Consider the following 25158-nt stretch of genomic DNA (forward strand, 5'->3'; position numbering starts at 1 on the left):
GCTTCTTTGGCAATGACTTTGTAATGCCTTTTTTTTTTTTTTTTTTTTTAAAGTAGGTTCCACACCCAGCATGGAGCCCTACATGGGCTTGAACTCACGACTGGAGATCAAGATGCAAGCTAAGATCAAGAGTCCGATGCCCAACTCACCGTGCTACCCGGGCACCCCTGCCTTTGTAATGTGTTACTGGCTCCCAGGGCATTAAAAATCACCTCTAACCAGGCCATCTTGTTCTGCTGACTTTGCCAAAGGGTCTCTGAAGTAATGGTTTGGGGTGTTTTAACCAGACTTATATTTGCAACTTTACTCCCCAGTTTTTAAAATTGTCAAGTGAGGTACACCGGCTTGGCTTTTGCGCGGTCTCATTTTTCTTCACCCACTCCCTCATTCATTCAAGAGCCTCCACTGTTCACTGATCTCTGTGAAAGGCGCAGAAATAAGAGGCATGTATTCTGGCCCCACCAGAGCTTACAGTCCAAGTGGCCAGTCAACAAGCCTCTGAAGTGAAAAAAGGACGGATGATTTTTAGGAGAGCAATAATGACAATGACAGGTGGGGGCCTGCCTTTTCCTTCACTTGAAACCATCTTTCTCGCCTTACCTTGCTCTGATGGGTTGAGATCCTAGTCTGGGTCCCAGAGCACTACCATTTCCAGGAGAATTCTTTCTGGCTAATGCTGGGGATATGGAAGTTGTTCTTTGAGGCACCTGAAAGAAAAAGCAGGATTCAGAAGAGTTTCCATGAAACAGCTCCAATAGGCTCCTTCCTAAAATTTACCAGGAGTTATAGAAACTATCAGAAATGGGAAAGGCATAGTGTTCATTTTTCAGAGAAAGATTTAACTCCCTAAACAAAACCACACAGAAGGCACTGAGGCACATTCAGCGATCATAAAGGAGTACGGTCTTCAATTTTATTTGTTTTTATTTTTTCTTAATAAATTTATTTTTTTATTGGTGTTCAATTTGTCAACATATAGAATAACACCCAGTGCTCATCCCGTCAAGTGCCCACCTCAGTGCCCGTCACCCGGTCACCCCCACCCTCCGCCCACCTCCCCTTCCACCACCCCCTGGTCTTCAATTTTAAAAACAAATTAAAAAGCAGACCAAGCTAATTATTTTGATTCACTGGGCTAAAATAGTTGACCTCCTTTGCTTGTGTACGAGTGGTGGATACCAGAAATTTCTCCGGGATACCATTAACTCAGTTGATCATTGGAAATTGCATCAGATGAGAATCATCCAGATAAGCTGAGCTCCACCCTAACTGATAAACAGATAAGGAAATGATGAAACCTGGCGAGAAATGAGGGTACCGGGCTACAGCTTGGGACATGAGCCACATGCCAGTGAGCTCAGAGCAATTACTTCAATGGATGCTAAGTGTCCCCACTTCCTAATCAATTTGCAGTCATTAATTAAAAACACCCCCCCCCCAACACTGTGCTTTGGAAGGTCGATTTGCAAATGTGATACAAAACAGGATTAATATTGAAAATCCTGGCAGGGTCTTCAAAAAGACTGTATGCACACCAGCAGACACACAGTAGGAAAATGTATCATTATTAGCTTAGCTGACAAGGGCCAAGTCTTAGCTTGGGGACCAGGAGGGGGAAAAACCCAAACCTAAGAAGGGGTGGTGCTCTGGCATTCTCCTGCTCCTCACTGCTGTGGAAGTGCTGGAGGAGACGTAGTAAAAGTCATCGTGAACGAGGCTGATGATGACAGGAACGCGGAGAGAGGCCCGCCAGCCTATTTACCTTTGGTGGAATGTCTTCTTCCTGTCGTAACCAAGAGCTTCGGTCAAACTTCTCAATGCGAGTGGGGAGAGGAGGGTTTTCAGAGGTGGGGTCCGAGTTCTGGCGCGGCATCTCCACGCGGTGAGAGGTCACGTTCAGGGCCTCCTGAAACCCAGACAGGCCCTTGGTGGGCTGCTCGTGCACAGACTGGGAGGCGGTCAAGGCAGGTCCCTGGGACTTCACAGCTACCAGATGTGGAATCTAAACGTCAAACCAACACGGTAGCGACATTATTAGAAGAAAAAGCAGATCTACTAGGACCTTCATTCAGTGGAAGGGAAAAATAAAATTTTAGAGCACGAGCGCTGGAGTACACGGAGCCCATCACAGCTGTCTCCAACCTGCTTTTGGAAGCTTTTCCACATTTCCCATTCACAGCCATGTGTAGGCCGGACCCAGGGCGCCTGGCAAAAACTAAGCGATTCACTTGGGCCCGCTAAGAGGTCTGTGAAATAGGTGTGAGGACAATAACAGCAATTTTTCAGTGGACACTTACTGACCAGCAGTATAATATGTTTACAAGCACTTTTCTTCTAATATGATACACCTCCTCCTTCAAAACCCTCAACTTTGACTTTAGAGAGTGCTATCGCTCTGTAAAACAAGGAGTGTTCCGGATCACCTTACTTCTTAGGAACTCACTAAATCCACTACGAGGCGGACACAATCATTTTCACCGTTTTTCACGTGAGGATGGAAGGTTTAGAGGTGAAGTAACAACCTGGATCTCACAGCTAATACTTGCTGGAGCCTGGATTGGAAGCCTCACACACCTCATGGTCCAGACATCTAGCTCCGCGCTACTCCACTTTCCGGTGAGCTGACTCTTACCACCCGTGATGGCTCTTACCATCCACACCAGGATGTTTCTTTTAGGGGGAAAGTCACATATGTTGGCACGCATTCATATCGTTCGTGTAGGGAAGACATGCCGTTTTTGGTAGAAATGTGGTTCTTTAAGACAAATCATTAGAATCAAGAGTTTTCAGGGGCGCCTGGGTGGTCAGTTGGGTAAGCGTCTGCCTTTGGCTTGGGGTGTGATCCCAGGGTCCTGGGATCGAGCCCCACGTCAGACTCGCTGCTCAGTGGGGAGCGTGCTTCTCCCTCTCCCCCTGCTCATGCCCTTTCTTGCTCTCTCTCCCTTTCTCTCAAATAAATAAATAAAATCTTAAAAAACAATAAGATCAGGAGTTCAGCGTGTTCTTGACCGTTAGCACCACTCACACTTAACTGTTACTGTCTCCTCCCCCATCACAAAGTCCGACTCCCTGGAGATAGGAGCCGTGTCTGGATGGCATCTCTCAGTCTACACTGTGCCTGGCATGTGGAATGTGGTCAATAAATCTCAGCAGGCGAAACGTCTAGGGGACTTTCTAAATTAAACTATTAAGTCAATAAACACTAACATAGTATCTGCTTTGTGCAAGGGACCTAGCAGACCCTCTTCGGTCTAAACTCTCGATGCCAGGCCACTGGGGAGCATTTCCGCAGCCCTCTTCCGCCAGCCTGGCCCTGCTCCTTTAGCCCTTGAGGTCTTATCCCTGGAGCAGCTCTGCCCTAGCTTCTTCATACCCTCTCTGGTCTGAAACCTGAAGTGTCATTAATTAGAGTTCAGAGAAAACCCTCAAGGTCTGCTTCAGGTGAATGTTATGCTTCCACCAGAAAAGACCTCTAAATCGATCAGGTTTTTATTAATGTTAATATAATAACATTATATATATAATATATATAACATATATATAATAATGTTAATATGCTAAATACTAATATGAAAACAGGGCATGTTTTAAGAACATAGCACAAAACAGAAACCTACTTAAGAGTCTTCAAAGACATCTGGGTGAAACTGGCTGCATTATCACTCTTACTTTTCGTAAAATTCCACTTTTTTTTTTTTTTTTTCATTTTTAGTATTTATCGGTCAAGAGGTCCTCTAAAACCTCCCAGAGACTTGTCCTGGAGCAGAGGAACGGTTTCCTTTTTTGAAATAGCTCCCAACTGGGGCTCTGTAGGCCGGGGGAAGGGGGGGCCTCAAGGGCCCCAGACGGCCGGGCTGGGCTGGCACAGGTATGAGGCCGCAGGTGGGAGGGGGCCCCGGGCATCTGCATTTCCACCAAGCTCTCGGGTGACATTGATGCTGAGGGTGCCATGAGCACCCTTGGGGAACCACTGGCTTAGAAGCCACAATTTTATCCAGGGTCATTTACACTTTCTGCGCCCAAATCGCAGGGAGCAAGAGACAACTGTTCACCTATGACCCCGAGGCTATGACCTCGGCCTAAGGGGCTCGGCGCCCCTGCTCGACCCGTGTCCCCAGGGAGGCCGCTGCCCAAGGGCTGACCCGGCGGTGCGCCCAAAGCCCAGGGTGGCGCTGGCCCCCTTCTCAGCGCTCCCCCCGCCCCGCATCCCCTGGGGCCTGCCCTAAGCCCGGGGGCCCCGGACCCCGTGGGGCCCGGGGACAGTCCCCTGCTCCGGGCGCCTCCCCGAACACGCGGTGTGGGGCCGGGGGACCCAAGGGCTGTACCTGGGGGTCCACCGGCCTGAGCATGGGCGGCGTCCGGGCGGGCTGCACCCCGCTGATGCTGAAGGACTCGGACCGCGGGGGCAGCGCGGGGTCGGATATCCTGTTGGCGACCTTGTGCGGCAAGGCGGGCGAGCTCTGCCGGTTCAGCCGCGAGCGCTCTTCCACCTGGAGGCCAAAGCAGACGAGACGGACACAACCCAGGCCTGAGGGCCGGCGGGAGGCTGCTCTGCGTCCTCGGCCCTCAGCGCCCCGCACCTGCTCTGCGGCAGGCACCTTTGGAGAAGCTCTTCTCTGGGGCCCCGGGCGGGGGGGGGCAGGCCGTGACCCCAGGGTCCTGGGATCGAGTCCTGCGCGGGCTCCCCGCAGGGGCCTCCCTCTCTGTGTGTCTCAGGAATAAATAAATAAAATCTTAAAAAAAAAAAAAGGCAGATCCTTTTTTAAAAACAAAAGTAGGAGGGGGCAGCTCGGGTGGCTCAGCCGGTAAGCGCCTGCCTCTAGCCTAGGCCGTGATCCCAAGGTCCCGGGATTGAGTCCCCCGTCGGGCTCCCTGCATGGAGCCTGCTGCTCCCTCTGCCTGGGTCTCTGCCTCTCTCTCTGTATCTCATGAATACATAAATAAAATCTTTTTAAAAAATAAAAGGCAGATCCTTTCTTTAAAACAAAAGTAGGGGATCCCTGGGTGGCGCAGCGGTTTGGTGCCTGCCTTTGGCCCAGGGCGTGATCCTGGAGACCCGGGATCGAATCCCATGTCGGGCTCCCGGTGCATGGAGCCTGCTTCTCCCTCTGCCTGTGTCTCTGCCTCTCTCTCTCTTTCTCTCTGTATGACTATCATAAATAAATAAAAAATTAAAAAAAAAATAAAATAAAACAAAAGTAGGAGGGGGCAGCCCGGGTGGCTCAGCAGGTGAGCGCCTGCCTCCGGCCTAGGCCGTGACCCCGGGGTCCCGAGATCGAGTCCCACGAGGGGCTCCCGCATGGAGCCTGCTGCCCCCTCTGCCTGGGTCTCGGCCTCCCTCTCTCTCCGTCTCTCTCCGGGTCTCCGGGAAGGAGTCCCACCTTACACCACCACCTGCCCCGAGCCGGAGCCATCACCCCGTGCTGCCGGGCCCTGCGCTGGGGCCTCCGGCCGGAGTTGGGGCTCCCCAGCAGTCTCTCCCGCACTGCCTGGCTCTCATCCTGCCAACGGGTCGCGCCAGGCTGTGGAGCCGCCAGGGAGCCCGAGGCGGTGTGGGGGCATCGGGTGCCCGGGGAAGGCGGACCGCCTGGAGGAGGCGCCCACTCACCCCTTCCTCACGGCCCCCACGGCCTGTGGCCCTCCCTTCAGCGGACTTCCCGCACCGTTTCCTTCCCCCTCTTTAGGGCCCTTTCTTTCCCCTCATCTCCCTGCTCCGCTTCCGGCCTGGACTCTCCCCACCCCGTTCTCTGGGCTCGTCCACGCGTGACCTGCATTTTCGCTCCCCCGCCTCCTGTCTCCCTGCCGGCCGCCCTCCAGGGTCACTTCATCTCCCTCGTCATCCCCCTTCTTGCGGAGTCTGTCTCGGCCCAAGGCAGGGGCCTGAGCAGAAGCGTTCCCCAGGAAAGGCCCACGGGCCAGGGGCGCCCCTCCGTGGGAGGACACCCCCCACCCCCTGTCCACATCTGGAGCCTGCGGACTGTCAACGAGGGCATCTCCCATGGAGATTTAGATGAACGCGACAGACACTGCAAGGCACGACTGAAGATCTGCGACAGCTTCAAGAGGCCTAGGCCTTTGCTTTCAGATCACTCTCCTCCGGCCCTTTATTTCTGTAGGGTCAGTTTGGCAGCCCTATATTCCAAACCTCCCAGGCAGCGCCCCCCGCCGTGACCCTGCAGTGTGAGCCGGACCCCCCTTCTGCTGACTCACTGATGAGGGTTCCAAGTGCCCGCCAGGGAGCCCACCTGCAGGCCAAGACCCGTCTCCAGGGGGCGCCTTCTTCACTTCACTGCCTGATTTGAAATAAAAATCCACAAGAGCTGTTCTTTCCCATCCTTCCTATTTCATTTTAAATCTTTCTAGACGCAGACTCAGCCTCAGATACAGAAGCCTGTTATTAGGTGCTTATATTAACTGCAAACGTCTTAACACAATGAGGGGGGCTGAAGAATAGAAAACCGTGCCCCCACTTCTCCCCGGGGGAACTCAACATCTCCTCTCCCACCATGGCTGTGCAGGGTACATACGATTGGCATCCAGTGGACTTTGGTGTTGAAACTCCACGTCCCCCCCACCCCACCCCCCAAAAAAAGAAACTCCACGTCCCAGAGCTCACCACACACCAAACCAGGTTAGCTACCCAAAGCCAGAACATGCATACTTTGCGTACGCGCGTGTGCAAAGTATTACATCAGCAGTAATTATTTGACCATTGCACGGAGCAAAAAAATAAAATAAAGCCAGGTTTGAGCTGAGACCATGAAGAAGAGAAAGTCCCACAAAGACAGATAAACTCAGACTAAGCCATGCACTGTATTCTTTTCTAAATACTAGTGTCCTTGAAAAGAAAGTGACGACTTCCAGACCACTGGACTCGGCCAAATATTAGCCATCTGCTTACTTCCCCGGAAGAGTGAAGAACACTTGCTGTTATTATTATCTTTTCAAGCTATAAACACCCTCGGTTTTAAACACACACTTAGAGACAGCACATTCTGAAAGCACTAGAAAGAGTCTGCCTTGAGGGGATGGAGTCGAAGAGGATGCCACCGTGAGCAAAGAAACCTTTTTTGAGACAAAGAATCCTTTTGGCAACAGCCAGCAGCAAGGTTCCAGTAAAGGGGGGACTCAGCACAGGCCACACGGCTCCAGAGCCACGTGGGAAATGAACAGGGCAGGAGAGTGAGGCACCGAATTCACAGGCAGGTAACGGGTTTGACAGGTTGTGAGTAAATATTACGAATGCACGTCTGCTAAAGTTGCCTGTGCCTTCTCTCAGTGGTTTACATACTAAATCCTACCACCGGTATGCGTCAGGCTGTACCATTCTAAAATACATGGTTTCAATAATCTATTGTTGTTTCAGGACAATTCAATTTGTTGACATTTCCTGGGTTGGAGTATGTCCAAAGAAACTCGAAAATCTATGAGAAAGGTGTAATAATGAGCCATTTGGCTATATGCTTTGTCCCAAGAGAACTTTGTCCTAAAGTTTTTAGGAAGAGAATGCTGCCCACTGCTTTTTGCACCAAAGGAAACAGCATGAGTACTGGAGCAAAGATACCAAATCAAGCATCCTACTATCAGACAAAGGAGACGCTGGGTGGTGTATCTAGGCTCAGGCCCTTCTGATTATTTTGATACTGGGCAAAGGCCTGTCTCCTGATTCACCACATCTTATTTCTACTAATTGAGAAGGAGATGGATCTGTGAGTGAGACAGAAAAAAAATGTTTTTTTCACCCAGAATAAGGATATATATGATTAAACCCTGGGGTACAATGAAGATATGTTTCGATCTGCCTTACATAGCACTAAAAATCAGTCTATTAGCTGAGCCTCTGCTCCAAGGAGATGTAAAATGTCAGAGACACCACCAAAAAAGAATGTTCTAGTAGCAACAGACATAGAGTGTCAAGGTGCTGGACCATGACAACAAGAGGTATCTGTTATGAAGGATTTCCTACTTGAAGGGATTATCAGTGAATATAGAGAACAAGATTAGGAGGGACTGGTCAGTTTTAGGACAAAAGCCATATTTTTCTTATTAAAAGGATCGTTTTAACATTAAAACTAAAATTGAGAGGTTTAGATCACCTCTGCAGAAATGCTTTCCTATGTATTACAGCATTACAGGGAGAAAAAAGGAACAGAATTGTGGTCTCAGAAATGAAAATCTGCTCCAGGCATGGCTGTGTTGTCCACTGGGTTCTACAGGAGTGATGCCTAACGCCTCTGAGATGCATAAAGGCTATGTAAACCCAGGAGACCTGAAAATAAATTTGATTACAAGATTTCAAAAAATTCCTCAAAATAAATAAAAATGTTTAAACATGTATAAAAGGACACATGTCAATTGTTAAATTATTTTGTACGTTGGCGACAATTCACAGCTTTCAATGTCTCCCTTAGCAATAATGAATGGTATCTGTTGAGAGGAATATTTCAAAACAAAATCACAGAAGCGATTTTTTAGATGTTGACAGCAAAACTATATCTACGATGTCATATGGGTGCATTTTTTATAACGCTTTATATGATGCAACATCCGTGGGGTCTGTGGTCTAGGCCTTACTTAAAAGCCTATTTATCCATGGTGAATTAAACACAGTCACGTGGGAATTCCAACTGAGCAAAACAGTTTGATGTTTCTGTCTTTACTGGCAATGTTGGGGAAAGAGAAAGAAGTCGACAGATAACCTTCAAGTGCTCATTAACTCTGTAGGACCCCACATTCACTGGTCACATAAAGAGTTGAGTCACATTGTCCTTTGGCAAAACCACAGGAACAGATGGTTACTGAGCAAGGTTGGGGATATCCCTTCTCTGAGGCACCTGTGAGAACAGGGGAGACTCATTCATGTGAAATGCTTAGAATGGAGTCTCGTCTGAAGACAAGAGCCTGGACTACTTGTCCAGTACCCACTCTTAACCAATGACTCCAGAGAAGAGTATTAGGTCTTCATGGGGATGGAGCACGTAACTTAAAAATAATAAGGCAAGCCCTTCACAAGCTGAGATGACAAGTGAAGAAGTGTGCATGTATCCCTGGAGGGGAGTGGGTGGAGGCCATGGGGTTGCATGTGGACTGCCCTTGTGAAATCCAAACCAGAAACAACAGAAGCAAAACACTTATTCCTGGTGGGTGACAGTGGCCTTGGAAACAAAACGCGACTGTGTTGAAGACTGTATTTCATTGTATGTGCACAGGGCCTAGAATTTCCATGGCGCACTCACATATGCGATGGCCAGGGGGGCATTCCCGAGAGGCAGGACGTGCAGCTGGGGAAGCTGCACCTCAGGAAGGCTACAAGACTTGTCCCGGCCACCCAGCCCGGTGGTGGGAGAACTCGAACTCAAACTTCTTACTCCTTCCCAGGTCTCTCTCATGCCAGATCTTAAGAGAGTGAAGCAGAAACTGAGGAAAGAAGGGAGCAGAGCTGTAAACTCTAAATGGTAATTTGGGACCTCATCTGTAAAATGACTCATATAAAAAGGGGGAAAAAAACCCCACATCAGTGTAGAGTAGGGAAAACCAAGTGGAGGAGTTCTTACATGCAGGGATTTCAGCGTCCAATGCGCTGATGAGATATAAAGAGACATCTTGGCCCATCGTTTGCCAAATTACACCATGGCCAGATGACTGGAATGCATCACAGAGTAAGAACATGATGGAGTGTTGAAAAAAATTAAAATACAATCTCATACAGTATTCATGTGGGGACAGCACTCAATCACTGCAGAGTGTTGATGGAGATTTAAAAAAATACGGGGGGGGAGGGCACGCGCAATTACTGCCAGGCCCATCCACATGCCATTTTAAGGAAAGGAATCTGCTCCGTTATAAGCAAAAAGGTATTATAAGAAAAGGAATCTCCATCTTTCAAAAAGTGGCAACGAGAAAAAACAACCTCCCGGTTCTGCTGATTTTTTTTTTTTCTGCTGATGTTTAACAGAATGTCATACTGATGTTTTTACGGAACAAATCTAACTTCCATCCCAATCCAGAAGTGGACGAGAATTTGCAAGGGGTGAAAATGCCTTGACCCCGCCCCTTTCCGTAGAGACCGGAAGGTTCCTCTCTGGCCCAAATCTGAAAATCACAGTCAGTGTGACAATCGGGACAAAGCACTCCTTCAAAGGAGGGAGGGAAGAGCTTGACAAGATGTGCAGAGGAGTATTTTCATTTCTTCTTATTACATCCAACAGATTAATGAGAAAGCTCATGCAAAATGCGATGATGACCTAACGTTTTACAAAGTGAAGCAACAAAATCACCGAGGGTGAGGCACTGTAACATCACAGCAGCTGCCGAGAAACTGTTGGTTTGAAAAATAAAAGAAAAAAGGAAGAGAAATAAGGGGATGAGAAAGTAACCAAAGAAGGACAAACCATCCTGGCGGGGGAGGTAGAGAGCTGAGGTAGAAGACAGATATGGCACAAGTCACAGAGGCTGCAGGGGGAGGAGCCCGTGGCATGGGCACCGCTGGCCCCTCGTCCCTGGCAAGGATCATTTCCATTTTAGACCCTGGGAAAGGATGCATTTGAAAAAGAAAGGGTACCTTTTATTCTAACTGCTAAGGAGAGTTTAACTCAGGTTCTTTCTCTTGGCTGATGAGTAAGATTCGTCTGGGCTTGAAATTCTGTCCACATCTAAAGTTTTGAAATGTATTTTGTCGTCTAGCTACTTTCAGCCCCAGCAACCCCACTGTTATAGGGAAAGAAACCTTTAAATAATGCTTGAGAAGTTCATATGCTGCTCGGAGAAGCATTAAAAAGGTCAAGGAGACCAGGATCCTCACACCCATTTTTCTTCCCATTTTAAGAAGTGGGTGTTAAGAGAATGATGAATCAAACCAAAGCAGACAATTATTTGTTCTTATTTGTGTACCAGTCACTCCAGTTCCAAATTCAGCCCATCACTTATCCAATGATCTAAATGTTTCGTCTCTCTTCTAGAATATGAACACCCACTCTAAGACTTGGGAACGGTTTCATGAATAGATGGGTTAGTTGGAAGCCAGATTACGTTAACCACACCCAGGAGGATAGGACTAAAGATGAATCCCCAAAGAATGTTCCCACACATGTCTAGAATTGCGTGAAGCCCAAAGAAGAGTGCCAGGAGCTAGGAAGCCAGAGGCCTTGGAAGATGTCACCCACCAGAGGTGGCCCAGATTTATGATGGCCGGGGAACCTCACATCGGGAGTGCTTGCTGACACAGCTGGGTTGTTTGCACGCCCAACTGCTGTGTTTCTTTCACTGCTAGGAGCCTGGCCAGGGAGCACAGAGGAATTAGAAGGTCTAGGAAACCATCTTGATGGTATCTGCAGAGATTGGCCTCCAGGAATGCCATGACTTCTGAAAGCTCGGGAACTGTGACCTAATTCCGAACAGAGAGGATAGGCCGGGAAACTTAGCGAGGAGGACAAAGAGTAACTAGATAACCATGAAGTCAAAGTGGTTAAGTTCACATCAGAATGTGCCGGGTGGAGGTGGAAGGAAGGACGTGGGAACGGCTCCGGGCTTCTCCCCCTTTGCTGGAACATTTGCACATGAGGGAGGTGCACGGGGGAAAGGAGGGATTCTGGGAAGCTTTGCAAAGAATCACGATCTTCTCCAGTGGGGTCAGTGGGTGCGCCTCTCCTAGACTCATGCCTGGGGCTGGGGGCACCGAGGGCCATGTGGTCATGCATCAAGAAGAGGTCATTTAGCGATGCAGCACTTCTTAGAGGCGTTGAGGCACTTGGAAGGATGCATGAATTCATGCCCCTCCTGCCCCGAGGTCCGCAGGAGTCTCTAAGGCCCTCCTTACTTGCAGTGATGGACAACTTGGGGCTGGTCACTTTGAAGATGTTGGGAGAGGACACACAAACGACCTTAGACCCTAACTCTTGAGTTGGACTACATCCTTGGGAGCGAGATCGCCGTGGGGATCTCACTGTGGTCCTCCAGGCTTCCTGAGCCTTCAGGGGTTCTTCAAGACCAACTCTAATAGGACAAGCTGGTCCACCTTTCTTCCGAGAGTGATGCTCCAACAGGAGTCTTGATCTGGCATCATTAATCTCTGCAGGTGCTACTGGCATTAGCTTAGCGGAGCCTAATTTCTCAGCCTTCTGAACACCTGCCATGATCAGGAGCTGTGAGTGTAGCTTAGCTGAGGGTTTCAACTTGGCAGGGCCAGAAAACGGTTTAGCAGTGGAGGAAGGTGGCACATCTCTGCCAGCCAGGACGCACATCAGCTGCTGTCTAACAGCAGAGTGATTCTGCTTAGCTGGAAGAACAGGTGGGTTATTAAAGGGTCGGTGCTGTACCTGGGAGTAGGATCACAAAATTGAGTTATTGATCTAAGAGAAAGAGGCAGCTGTTAGAGACACAGGTAAATACAAATCATCTTTATAGACTCTAAAGGAAAGTGATCAAAAACATTCTTTATGTGGAATCAAACGATTTTCTCTACAGATTCCGTTTTTCTAAGTTTTAAAAGAAAAAAAGTTTGGTTTCTGTAAAAATAGCACACGATCACCATAAAAGATTTAAGCAACATATGAGAATACAAGAAAGTTCAAAGAAAAAAATTGTTTGTGCTGCCCTTAAACAATCATCGTTAACATTGGGGTGACATCACTTCAAGAATTTTCTATATATATATATATGCATATATATATATATACATATATATATATATATATATATAAAAGAGAACAAAAAAATAAAAAGACGGGAATATGTTTATAAAAATGGGATCTTAGGTAAGAAATCTAGTTCTGGTAAGACTGTACTCTAGATAACTTGAAATAAGCTCTAGCACCTGAAGATACTAGAAGAAAATACAAAATACCACAAACATCCTCTTAAATGACTGGCTACGCTTACAAGGAAATAAAGGAAATCACTGGGTGCCACAAACAATGACAGACCTGAAAACCAGGGTTTTAAGCACACAGACTGACACAGCGACTTCTGGGAAGGTTGTTAAGCTTGGCTGATCTTGTTTTTTTTTCGCTCTGTCCATTGGGTCATCACCTTTTTTCCTCCCATCCAAAGAGTTTTAAATTAGATTTTTAAAATAGCTCATCACAAGGCCGAGTTCTTAAAAATCCGCCCTTACTCTAGTAGTTGAGCAAATGAAGAACCAGGGCTTTGGAAGTACTTGCAAAAGAACTAGCAATGACCTCTGATCCTGAAAGCAGAAGCCACAACCGTGGGTCTGAGACCAACTGTGCCCCCATTCATACCGCAACGGAACAAGGGAGAGTCGGCGGCAGTGCTAACGATCACTTTTAGGGTCTAGGTACAGACAGGAAATGATTATACCTAAAATTCCCCAAGTCTTTATTGAATCATCTTCTTTCATGGGGGAAGTCATTAAATATCCTCATGCTGCAAACTCATTCGGACCCTTACGACAAAAGTGACTTTTCTACTTCCTGTTATTGTTTACAAAAATCCCCTGTATCCAAGAAGATACCAACAAAAAAACAAAACAAAACAAAAAACCCAAATCCCTGAAAAACAAAAATCACTAATGGATTAAGGTGCCTTGCCAATTCTCTACAGAAATAATATTATGGCTCTTCCCAAAGCAAAGCATGCACTGCTCACGAGGCATCGTTTTCCAGTTGCGTCGCACTAGTTTAATTCTCTACTTCTACTGGGTCAACTCACCGCAGCCACCGGCCCGGCCGGCGGGACATGGCTACACTTGCTGGAGCACTTACCTCCTTGGCCCATGCTGGCTTCTCGCTAGGACTCATCCCTTCCTTGTAATGGTACAGTGGCTTCTTCTCCACAGGCCTCTGCTCCTGCCGCTGATGCTGGAGGGAAACCAAGTAGTCTCTCTCTTGCTTCAGCTGTCTCTGTAGTCTTTCTGCTTGTCTCTGTTCTTCCAATTGTTTGCGTTTATATTCCTATCCGGACCAGGAAAGAGAAGCAAAGAAAGGGCCAAATCACCATATGGAAACCACTGGCCGGCACCGGAGAAGCATGCAGTGGAGCCCAGAGAGATGGTAACAAGAGGCCTGAACGCCAACAGAACCACAGAAGGATGTCAGGGCGTGTTACAGAGATAGGCTCCAGCCGGGGCTTAGCACGTCACGAAAACACTCTTGCCTTCGTGGCAATCCCTACAGCACACCCCCCATTGCAAAGTGACTTGTCCCTGACCTGTGACCAAGAGAGTAGCAATAAGAGGACATCTGGATGGTCAGCACCACCCCTACAGGGAGCCATCCACTTCCCGATTTAGTAACCAAACCATTCAAACATGTCCAATGAAGCCCCAAACTAAGTAAGTAGCTACAGGTATTGCTCAAATCCTCTTTCGTTTAACAAAAGTTGGTCCAACGAAGGCCATTGGCAAGCATATGCAGAGGCTGAAAAATATCATAGGGCCGCTGAAGAAGAAGCTCAGGTAAAAAAAAAAAACACATCGAGAAGCTCATTTGGAGAGCAGTGCGATAATAATAAAAAAAGCCCTTCAAGTGGAAGCCGCGTGAGCAGGGAACACAAAATGTTCCCATCGTAAGGGTAAAACTAATAGTCTGCAGATGAAATATGACTGCAGAGCTGAGTGGGTTCCTACAGAAGAGGTGCCTTTTGCTGTGATTGTATTCCAGCACGTTGCAAATGACCTTAACAATTACCCTGCGATAAACACAGTGGGCCTCGAAAACAGCCCGAACTGGTAATACGCCCGGATTCGTGCGAAAGTTTCGCAAAGAGAAGGAGGCACTAAGGAGTGCCTCCAAGTGCCTCACATGTATTCGGGTGGCAAACTAGGTCAGGAAACGTAGTAAGCCCCCACGAGCCTTTGGAGGTCCATGGGGCTCGGAGGACCCCCCCCCACCAGGACCGGCGTGTTAGGGGGCACACACAAGGACACACGCGCACACACGCAGGAGGAACACAGAGCAGGTGACTGGCCCTCGGCTTTCCCATTACCAGAAGTAGAGCTTGTTCATGCAGTAGCTGCTGCTGCAAGATCTCTAACTGTCTCTGCTCCTCCTCTAACTGTCGCCTGATGTACTCCTGGAGAGGTAGGCAGCAGAGCACGCACAGCGACACAGGAGGGAGAGAGAGAGAGAAAAAGAACCGGTAATTTCAAAGGTGACAAGAGCTGCCGAGGAAAGTGTGGAAGGAAGGAGGGAAATAAAAAAAACAAACAAACAAAAAAACAAAAAAAACCACCAAAAACCAAAATATACCCAGACACGTCCTCTCACCACACGGGGAAAGTAGGGAAGTAAAAGCCCTTGTTGGCGGCCCGAAGCCCCAGGCCTCGCGGCTCTCATGAACGCGGCCAGTTCGAAAGTTTTCCAGCGCAGGCTCCCCGCCCCGGCTCCCCACGCAGCAAGGCCAGGGGTTCAGGGGCTCCTGTGCGCGGCGGGAAGGAATCCTCGTGGGCTGTGGTCGGCCCGCAAGTGTCACAGGAGGGCCCGCGGAGGCTGGGGTGTGACCGTCACTCGCACCCAGGGCCCCGCACCCGCGCGGCCGGACGCTGTGCGAACAGAAAAGCCCTTCCGAAGCCACGGCCGGGCCGGCTCGCTGATCGGGCCTCGGGGCCACGTTCCCAGGAGCCCCCACCCCGGGGCTGGGGGGACCCCAAGATCAAGGTGGGTCAGGAGGCTCGGCCTGGCAGGAAACCAGGCGCCACGCGGGCATCGCCACCAGTGGGCATTGCTAGGGCTGTGCGTCCTGCTTCTGGAAGGGGCGAGAGGAGCGGGCTGATGAGCAGTCCCGGGGACCCCCCCTCCACCCCCAGGGTGGCTGGTTCAGGAGCTTCCTCCCGGGGAAACCCCTCCAACCCCCCACCCCCAGCCCCGGTGGCTGTCTCAGGAGCTCCGCCCTGGGGACCCCCTCCACTCCCCCGGGGCAGCTGGTTCAGGCACTCCATCCCGGGGACCCCCTCCCAGGGTTGCTGGCTCAGGAGCTTTCTCCCGGGGACCCCCCCCAGGGTGGCTGGCTCAGGAGCTCCACCCGGGGACCCCAGGGACCCCCCCAGGGTGGCTGGCTCAGGAGGTTTGACCCAGGGACCCCAGGGACGCCCCCCAGGGTGGCTGGCTCAGGAGCTCCCTCCCGGGGACCCCAGGGACCCCCCCAGGGTGGCTGGCTCAGGAGCTCCACCGGGGACCCCCCCCCCTCCAGGGTGGCTGGCTCAGGAGCTGTCCTGGGGACCCCAGGGACCCTCCCCCAGGGCGGCTGGCTCAGGAGCTCCGTCCCGGGGACCCCCCACCCCCCCACCTGCTCAGGAGCGCCTACCTGCTCGTGCTCGGCGCGCCTCCTCTCCTCCTCCCGCCGCATCTGCTCCTCGTAGTGGCGGCGCTGCTCCCGCTCCTGCTGCTTCCGCAGCTCCTTCTCCCGCCGTTGTTGCTGCGGGGCCACAAGCAGGGGAGCGTGAGCGGGGGACAGGGCGCAGGGCCTTCCGACGGTGGGGGCACCGAGAGCAAGCCGGGGCCACGCAGGTCCCCGCAGGTCCCCGCGGCCCGTGCCATGGGCTCCCCGGGTTTTACTCCCCCGGGGCTCCCGCCCAGTGCACCCCCCCCGCCGGGCCAGGGGTTCCACTCAGGGGCAGGAGGCCCCCGCCGCACGGGGACATAGGACATGTGACACGTCAGCAAACCGCTGAGGAGATTCTGCGGGTCCTACACGCGTGGGCAGAGCTCGCCACCCGGTCTCTGACACGCGCAGGACAAACATTGCACAGGTGAGAGAAAGCAGGATCCACGGCGATCAAGTGACCTGTTCGAGGCCATTCGGGAATTAATGGCCACAATTCACTGCCTCTGACCCCATCCGCCACCCCATCTGCTACCCCACGCTGCCTTTCTTTACTCTCTGGAGTATTCTCTGGCCCGTGTGCATTTCAACTTCTCATCGAGTAAGACCCTTACACGCGCATCACGGACAGTGGACAGGGTGACGGGCCTTTCGTGCTCGGCCTTACTTAATCGTCGCAAAGATCTGCTGACGTGGAGGTTACTATTACCATCCCCAGGCCCCATGAGAAAACGGAAGCGCGGAGACATCCGGCAGTTGCCCAAGGTCCCCCTCCTGTCGCAGGTCATGCCCCCCAGTCGGTGGCGGAGCTTGATTTCAAAGCACAGAAGATGAAGAGGCAACAGCAGTGATAGACGGAAACAATCCAGCTCTTCCTCGTGCTCTGGGAAAGGGAGCCCACCTCGGGGTAGTCACAGCAACCAACGGTTCTCGGTGGGACAGTACCGTCCCCCAATCCCTGGAGCATTGGGAATGTGCAGGGCCCTGGGGGAGTTCTTCTCTCGTCTCTAGGACCACAGGCCGTGCCTGGCACTTCGTGTGAGGGGCCAGGGATGCCGAACATCCCATAATGCACAGGACGCTCACGCATCACAGTGTCTTCCTACACCACATGCCATCCGTGCTCCTTTTGAGAAGGGCCGCGGCCCTATACTGGCATTAGGATTTCTTCTTCCTCGAATATGAGGTTTGGGGGAATCCATGCGAGTGGCTCATTCCCCTTTAACATTCTCAACAGCACTTTGCTGCCCGGCTGAGAAGATGGGAGTTACTCAAAGCAGAATGGACCCGGCCTATATCACACTGACAAGCAAGCTTAGGGCAACCAGGGAAAGAACCTTCTGGTACAAAAGCTCTCCGTCACAGGCCCAGCTAAACCAGGCAGACGTTGGAAACGCCAAAGAAGCCCACGAACGGGGAGGCCTTCCTAAGGTGGCTCCCGCCTGCAAGCCCCGGGCCTGCTGTCTTCCAATGACCCCTGACGCTCGGAGATAAGCTACAATTTTTTGAGACTCGGGATCAAGTTGGAGATCAAGAATTACTCGTCCTCCTTAGACTGCAGGGGATAGGGGGCCACTGTAGGACTTTCTGCAAATGCCAGGACCCGACTTGCATTCTCAAGGGGCCTCCGGACAGCCGTGGGAGGGGGCAAGACTGGAAGCCGAAGTGCAGAGCGAGGCCGTTCTCTGGGTGCAGCCAGAAATGACAGGGCACCCATGAGTCAGGCAAAGGCAGCGGGGGACCCACGTTCACACTCGCGGCTGAGAACGGAGACGCAGCCAAAACGCAGACAGACTCAAAGCTACCCAGATTTCCAGCTCTTCTAACAGGACTGGAGTGGATGCCAACTTAGAAGGAGAAATTAGAATTAGGCCAAAATAAAATAGGCAGGATTTGGGGACTATGGGGCTTGGGAGGGTGAGGGAAATTCCTGGCCAAGGAGCAGGGCAGACGGTTTGAAACAGGGGGAAAAGCAGGTTTGGGGAAAGGAACGAGGGGTATATTGGGGGATGGGGATGAGTCCAGCTCCAGACGTGTAATTATTTGTTTTACAGAAAAATAATACCGGAAGATGCGAGTAGAAAACATCATCAGAGGAACTGCCTGAATAATTTGGATTACAGACCCAAAACAGAGATCTTTCCAACACTCAACCCAAGTGAATCAATGCCAGCGCAGAGGATAGAATAATTATGTGTACAGATCTGGCTCCTGGCAGGAACTAGCCCTACTTTAGCTAACATCTCAAGTTTTTTACTCCCACCATTGGCCTCTTTCTGGACAAAAAAATAAAATAATCAAGGCTTTTGAAGATTTAGCTGATTTTTATGTGAAGGATTTGTACATTTTCAACCCCTTTGCCGGGAATCAATACTGTTTTATAATTACATGCCACTCAGGTGCTTGTGCAAGGTGTACACAGTATTGATTGCAACTCAAGAGGGTCTGTAGTTTCTGAGAAAGACACTCAGAAGTGACTAATAATTAATAATGATCTCACTCAGATCAGCTGCCGCTAACGCACGGAGGCATCTGCCGGGGCTTCGGTTCCTGTGGCGAGGTTGGAAAAATAAATCACTTCCCCAACCTTCTGAGGGCACCTTGCCAATTTCCAGCTGCTGTGTTTCAACGCCAATGCCTTTCCCGGAAAAATCTTTGCTCTCTTTCCTCCTGGGCGTGGGGCTATTTGAGGGGACATACCAAAGGCCGGGTCGCTGACCTCAAGCAGACACCTCACCTCTACAAAGCTCTGATGACGCCCGCTAGAAGCAGCTCATTGAGGGAAGGCCTGTGCTTGATTCCCGCTGGACCCGCAGCCCCCCACGTGTGGCTGGGCACCTGTCAGGGACACGGAAGGTTCTTTGGACTGAACCAAGGAAGAAATTTGGGGCAAAAGAGGGCAACACAATATCTTACATTTCCTTGGAGGCATTTTCTGTCTCATCAAACCTTAGAGTTTATATCATACTGTGCCTTAAATTATGGTTATCTGAGTGTGTCTTACCTACTCTACAATCTCGCTGAAAGCTATTTGTGGGCAGGATCTCTGTTCCACTCCACTTTTTATCTCCCACTAACTCCCAGTACGTCCCTGATACCATTGATCTTTGTTGCACTTAATACAGTAAACTGGGTTGCAAGAGGGGAGGAGAAAGGCTAGCAGAGCTTCAGACAACCCCTCCACCCTTCTATGCCTTTCTGGGCCAGAATATTCTTTTGTGTTGAGCACAGACAATGCCCGAGAGTATTTTTCTTTTCTTTTTTTTTAAAAAAAGATTTTATTTATTTATTCATGAGAGACACACACAGAGACAGGTGGAAACATGGACAGAGGGAGAACAGGCTCCCTGCCAGGAGCCTGATGCTCAGGGATCACGCCCTGAGCTGAAGGCAGACGCTCAATTGCTGAGCTACCCAGGCTTCCCCTGAGAGTATTTTTCTAAACCGAGAGCATTGGCATGGCATCTATTTGCCATCTTAAAGAAAGGCGGGAAAATAAAATAAGGGAATAAGAATCTAACCATTTCTAAATTTCATTTAAATTATGCATACAGTTGACAGCGGTCCTATTGTCAAAAAGGAATGGCTTACACCAACTATCCTAAAACTTTTGACCAATGCCCCACCTTTACTGAACTACCTAGAAGTATATTTTCATCCACATCTTGTATCACTTAAATTAGATATCCAATAGGTTTTTATAAGTTTCTTAAATTTTTTTTCCCTGGTTGGGGGATGACTGATAATACCCACTGAAAATTTTCCAGGCTAAAATCACTATTACTGCCTTGCTCTAAAGGAGTAGGTCACTGAGGTCTTCTTGTCCTTCTGTCTTCTTAAAATGTTTTTTTTTTTAATTTTTATTTATTTATGATAGTCACAGAGAGAGAGAGAGAGAGAGGCAGAGACATAGGCAGAAGGAGAAGCAGGCTCCATGTACCGGGAGCCCGACGTGGGATTCGATCCCGGGTCTCCAGGATCGCGCCCTGGGCCAAAGACAGGCGCTAAACCGCTGCGCCACCCAGGGATCCCTTGTCCTTCTGTCTTCTATGGATCTTCCCAAAGAATAATTTTGTTTAGAGTAGTTTTGGTTCTCCCCCAGGGTGTTCCCCTCAGGCTCCCTCGAGTGGAGGCTGTGTGGCTGTATTTCAAGGATGTGAACTGGTCAGTTTATCCAAATGAAATAATCCTGTTCCCTTGCTCAGGGGAAGGGTTATCCATTACACCTAAATTGATTATGCAGAGTTTTGGCTCTTTAAATTCTTGCAAGACAATATCACCTTAACTCTTAAGTATTCAATTCTTATTAAAGTTGAAACAAATAATCTCATGGCTGGTCATCTCAAAAGCCATGGTGTTGATCTGTCTTTCCTTTGTTTGTGTTTTTGTTTTTGTTTTGTTTTTAAATGATCCTTTTAAATTAAGTTTAACCAGCAGAAAGGTGTGAACTCCACTAGGGTGCTCTGGCTCTCGTAGAATTGACTTTTGATGAACTGTCGGGCCAGACCCTGCATTTCACAATGTTATCAGAACAGCTGAATAAAGCTAAGCACTGTGTTTGTGGGAGGAACATCGCCTCCCACATTCTTCGCAGCACTACTCAACCATGACTAGGCAAATGTACAGGTTCTCAGTTATCTCAGAAAGCTTGCTCGAGCAGCACATTTACTTGTATCCACTGGACAACGTGAATCTCAAACCACTCGAGTTCACCTCTTTTCTCAGGGGCTAGGGTTCTCAGAGTCAGACTGGTGGCCCCCTTCAGGCACCTGTGCCCAGGGGCACCATGTTGTGAAATGACCCTACCTGGCTTTGTCTTGTTTTTCTCTTCTGCTTTATAATCCCTTCTACTTAATATTCTCTTCTATAAGAATTTTAGTTGCTGTATTAATCCTTGTAAGCAACCTTACGTCCTCTTTCTGAAACGAAGAAAAATCACAAAGGCTATGCACAAACAAATGAAAAATAAATCGTGGTTCTCATGAGAGACACCTAACTCTGGGAAATAAACAAGGGGTAGTGGAAGGGGAGGTGGGCAGGGGGTTGGGGTGACTGGGTGATGGGCACTGAGGGGGGCACTTGGCGGGATGAGCACTGGGTGTTATGCTAAATGTTGGCAAATTGAACTCCAATTTAAAAAATTAAAAAAAAATCTTGGTTCTCCACAGATTTTATGACCTCAAAACCTCTCTTGGAAAGATCAAAAGGAGATAAACAATAAATTTAGACTTGTAATTTGGTTCTTTGTTTAAGAAGGTGGCACCTCTGTCGATATCACCTGAGCAAGTGGTTAAAGTTGTTTTTACAGCAATGGGGGCAGTTCCCTCTGATCCCACCACACCCTCTCACTGAAGGGCTGTGAAAGTGAGCAATGATGGCCCGCGTAGAACTGGCTGGCACCGAAGGGAAACAACACAGTCTCCTTCCTAATATAAAAGATCATACAGTGCACCGGAGCAAATGTGGCTAAATGCAGCTCACCCATCGTTCTAGAACATGGAATCTTTTGGGAAAAAAGTACAGGATTAAAATCTGTATGTATGGCATTATTTTTACCTAAAAAAGTACTGCATCACTGACTATTCTAATTATAGGCTCACGTTAGCTCTGTCAGGCCAGTGAGGCAGATGTCATTTTCTTTATTTTCCTTTCCGACTCTAAAGAAGGTTCATTGCCTTTCAATGGCCACATGCTAAGTTGAGGGACGATTATGAAATGAATACAAATCGTATCAGGCAGTGTCTATGGATGTCAGGTGTTTGCTTGGCCGGGTGATTTACATGCTTCAACTCATTAAATCTCACAATATGACTACACACTTTATTACCATTTTACAGATAAGCAAATTGAGGCTTAAGAGGTAAACTGTTCCTTGTCACACAGCTGGAAGATAGTGGAGCTTGGAATCAAGCCCAGGTTGGTCTGACTCCATGCTATTTCCACTCCATGCCCTACCACTGCCCAGCCCTGGTACCTAGAAGAATGTTCCAGTGGTTGGAGAGGTAATGGGAAGCGCAGTTCCGAGTATGCAGGGAGTCACTGAGCAAAAGATACCTCATCTATCCTACCACCATCAGCATTTTCTTCAATATCCTTAAGAGGGATCCCTGGGTGGCGCAGCGGTTTGGCGCCTGCCTTTGGCCTAGGGCGTGATCCTGGAGACCCGGGATCGAATCCCACGTCGGGCTCCCGGTGCATGGGGCCTGCTTCTCCCTCTGCCTGTGTCTCTGCCTCTCTCTCTCTCTCTCTCTGTGACTATCATGAATAAATAAATAAAATCTTTAAAAAAAAATATCCTTAAGAAATTCCAGATGGGATACTTGGCTGTTTTTTCTATTTACTGAATGTTCGGATTGAATTTGAATCTTGTTCTCATGACAGTCCTATAGATTTGGGGCTCTGGGTCCATCTATTATATGCATTACATTTCCCAATATATAGACTCAGGGGTAATACCCATGTTTGAGAATGAATATCCCATAGCTGCAGTGACATGTCACCGGGAGAAGAGGGGGTAGGTAAGAGAGGCCTTAGGGCCTGGGCAAAGAACACTGGATCAGAAATAGTAAGACTAGGCTCTGGTCCCGCTTTGTCATAAAAACAAACATTTAGACCACAGTCTCAATAAATATTTTTCTAACAAATGAGTGAATGTTAAATGACCTTGAATATAAGTCACCGTAACCCAACCTTCAGCATGGGAGCAGGCTAGGTGACCTCACAAGTCTGTTCATCTAGCCTAAGCAAGGATGTATTGTGGAGAGCCCAACTAACAAATCAGAAAGAGAAGTGAAACAGTAGAATTTGGGTTTGCTCTTGAACAGCTCCACTTGTTTCTCAACTTGGGTGACCTCCTGGAAGGGCTGAGAGAGGACCCCATGGACCATGGAAGACCTGAGTTGGCCTCCAGAAAACAGGCCAGCAGCTGACACAGGATCAAGTTGGGCTCCTTGGCAAATACCTCAAACCGTCCCCTCAACAAAGCAGCTCTCTGTTCAAAGACACTTGGAGTGAAAGGACCCAGTGTGCCCTTTTGAATCGACCTCACAGCACACATGCCCCTCACTTAAGTAGGACTGTTCTGTAACAAGCCTAACAGCAGCTGTGAGGAGAGATGTTCGGGCCTTTGGGCATTCGTTAGCCCATTTAAGACTTGCTCACATTTCAGTTTTGGAAAGACCTTTGTGAACCATCCATTTTTAGGGCAAGGGCATGATTCCCTGCAACTAACACTAGGATTCTGAACAAACACTAGGGGGTGCCTCCCAAGAGGCCAAGCACAGCCCCAAGCCCTTCACTCATATTAACTCATCAATTCTCACCACAACCCTGTGGGGCATGTGTTGCCGTCACTGTCCCCATTGGACAAATGAAGAAACCGTGGCACACACATGTCGATACCTTGCCCAGGTTCACTCGCTAAGTGCAAAGCCAGGACGATACCCTATGTCTGGCTCTTGCCATGCCACCTCTGTGGATTCGAAAGAAGCTGGTTGAGACATCTACATACACAAAGTGAAAGATGTCGTCTTATGCTTTTTCAAGTTGGCCATTTTCTCTTCTTTTCATCCTTGCTTTCTTATCTGCCTTTCCTCATAGTCAACGGAAACCCAGTGAGAAAGCTCGACAGACCAGGCGGGCCTCATTCTTTTCTTTTTACACTTACTTTATGCTACTAAAGCCAAACCATTCAACCTACCCATTCAGAGACTTCCTGGAAAATTAACTGCCTAAATGAAGCTCTTCCTTTGGGTTCTCAGGCCAACTTTTGATCAGTAGGCAGTCCATCGCTAAGCACCATCTGAGCACCTGGGTGCTAAGCTGGTTTTCATGCATGTAGTACAATGAATGAATGAAAGTTCTAACTGGACTGAGCTAAGAGAAAGCTTAATGAAGAATTCTGGTTTGGCCTCTTCTCCAGGAGCTAGTCAGTATGATCAAGCTCCTTATTATCTCTCGGCTACAGTTTCCCCCCAGGGGAGCGGCTACTGGGGTCTTCCTGGATACCATATAGGGAAGCCGGAATGACATCCTGAGTACCTATGACTTCATAGGTTAGTGTAAAAGTCAAGTGCAGATCCCTCCAAATCCCTCTGCCACCATTTGGAAGCCTTAATAGGAGACTCCCAGATGGGGTCTTGTGAAAACAAGCCTGTCAGAGACCAGTTTATTAACACAGTGTCCCACATCTGGATAGTACTGGAGACACCAAATCATATCATCCATGGAAAGGTTGGGGGAACTGGTGACAGCTGGGAAAGAACATTCTCCTTGCCACAAACATTTCTGGGGCTGATGTGGAAGGTGATATGGTTTTCTTTGGCATAACTAGTGTTAATGCAGGGATATCACAAGGACTTGAGTCGATAATAGGATACATAGTTAAATCAGGAGCTGCTCAAATACAGGATATGCTTCCATACGCCTCTAAGCATATAAACAGAAATTTTATGTTAAACAGGTTAAATGACTATCCGAGGACTATTGACAAAGGGATTCTTGCTTCGAAAGAAGAATTGGCTTAGATCACTTTTGAGGTCCCCTATGTTCTCCAGCCTCTATGGTTCTACAGAACTGCGCACTGAAGAAAACAAGAGGGAAATGAAAACAATTCAGGGTAGAGGTCATCTGAAATAATACTGTGAAGCTACTGTTGTCAAAGTGCCACGGTTGGGGACAACCAGGAATACTGACTGTAAAACAGAGATGCAGACCAGATGCAGTAAAAGAAGTTCCATGAAGACCCTAGATACTGGAATCCCATGCTGTCCCAGGACAGTGGCTCTGGCATCCATCTAAGGTGCTCTTAGGGGCAGGAGCTTCCTAACACTGGCTTTTTTCCAGTACGAAATGCTCGGAGTATGAAATGCTAACCCGTCT

The 25158-nt window shown here is 49.0% G+C and overlaps 1 protein-coding gene across 8 annotated transcripts in view; it reads right to left on the reverse strand.

Annotated features, from left to right (window-relative positions):
• Positions 1–25158, reverse strand: part of TNIK (TRAF2 and NCK interacting kinase) — a 376625-nt gene that overhangs the window by 52235 nt on the left and 299232 nt on the right. For 5 of the 8 annotated variants that reach the window (XM_025425581.3, XM_025425577.3, XM_025425578.3 and 2 more), the window contains 6 exons: positions 16261–16371; positions 14944–15030; positions 13722–13910; positions 4326–4490; positions 1763–2002; positions 601–707 (listed from right to left, as the gene is read on the reverse strand). In XM_025425581.3, the coding sequence (XP_025281366.1) occupies positions 601–707; positions 1763–2002; positions 4326–4490; positions 13722–13910; positions 14944–15030; positions 16261–16371 (899 nt within the window). The remainder of the gene's footprint in view (positions 1–600; positions 708–1762; positions 2003–4325; positions 4491–13721; positions 13911–14943; positions 15031–16260; positions 16372–25158) is intronic. The other 3 variants (XM_025425582.3, XM_025425579.3, XM_025425583.3) reach the window with 1 other exon arrangement.

Source organism: Canis lupus, chromosome 34 (assembly GCF_003254725.2).
Source record: "Canis lupus dingo isolate Sandy chromosome 34, ASM325472v2, whole genome shotgun sequence".
NCBI classification, from domain to species: Eukaryota; Metazoa; Chordata; class Mammalia; order Carnivora; family Canidae; genus Canis; species Canis lupus.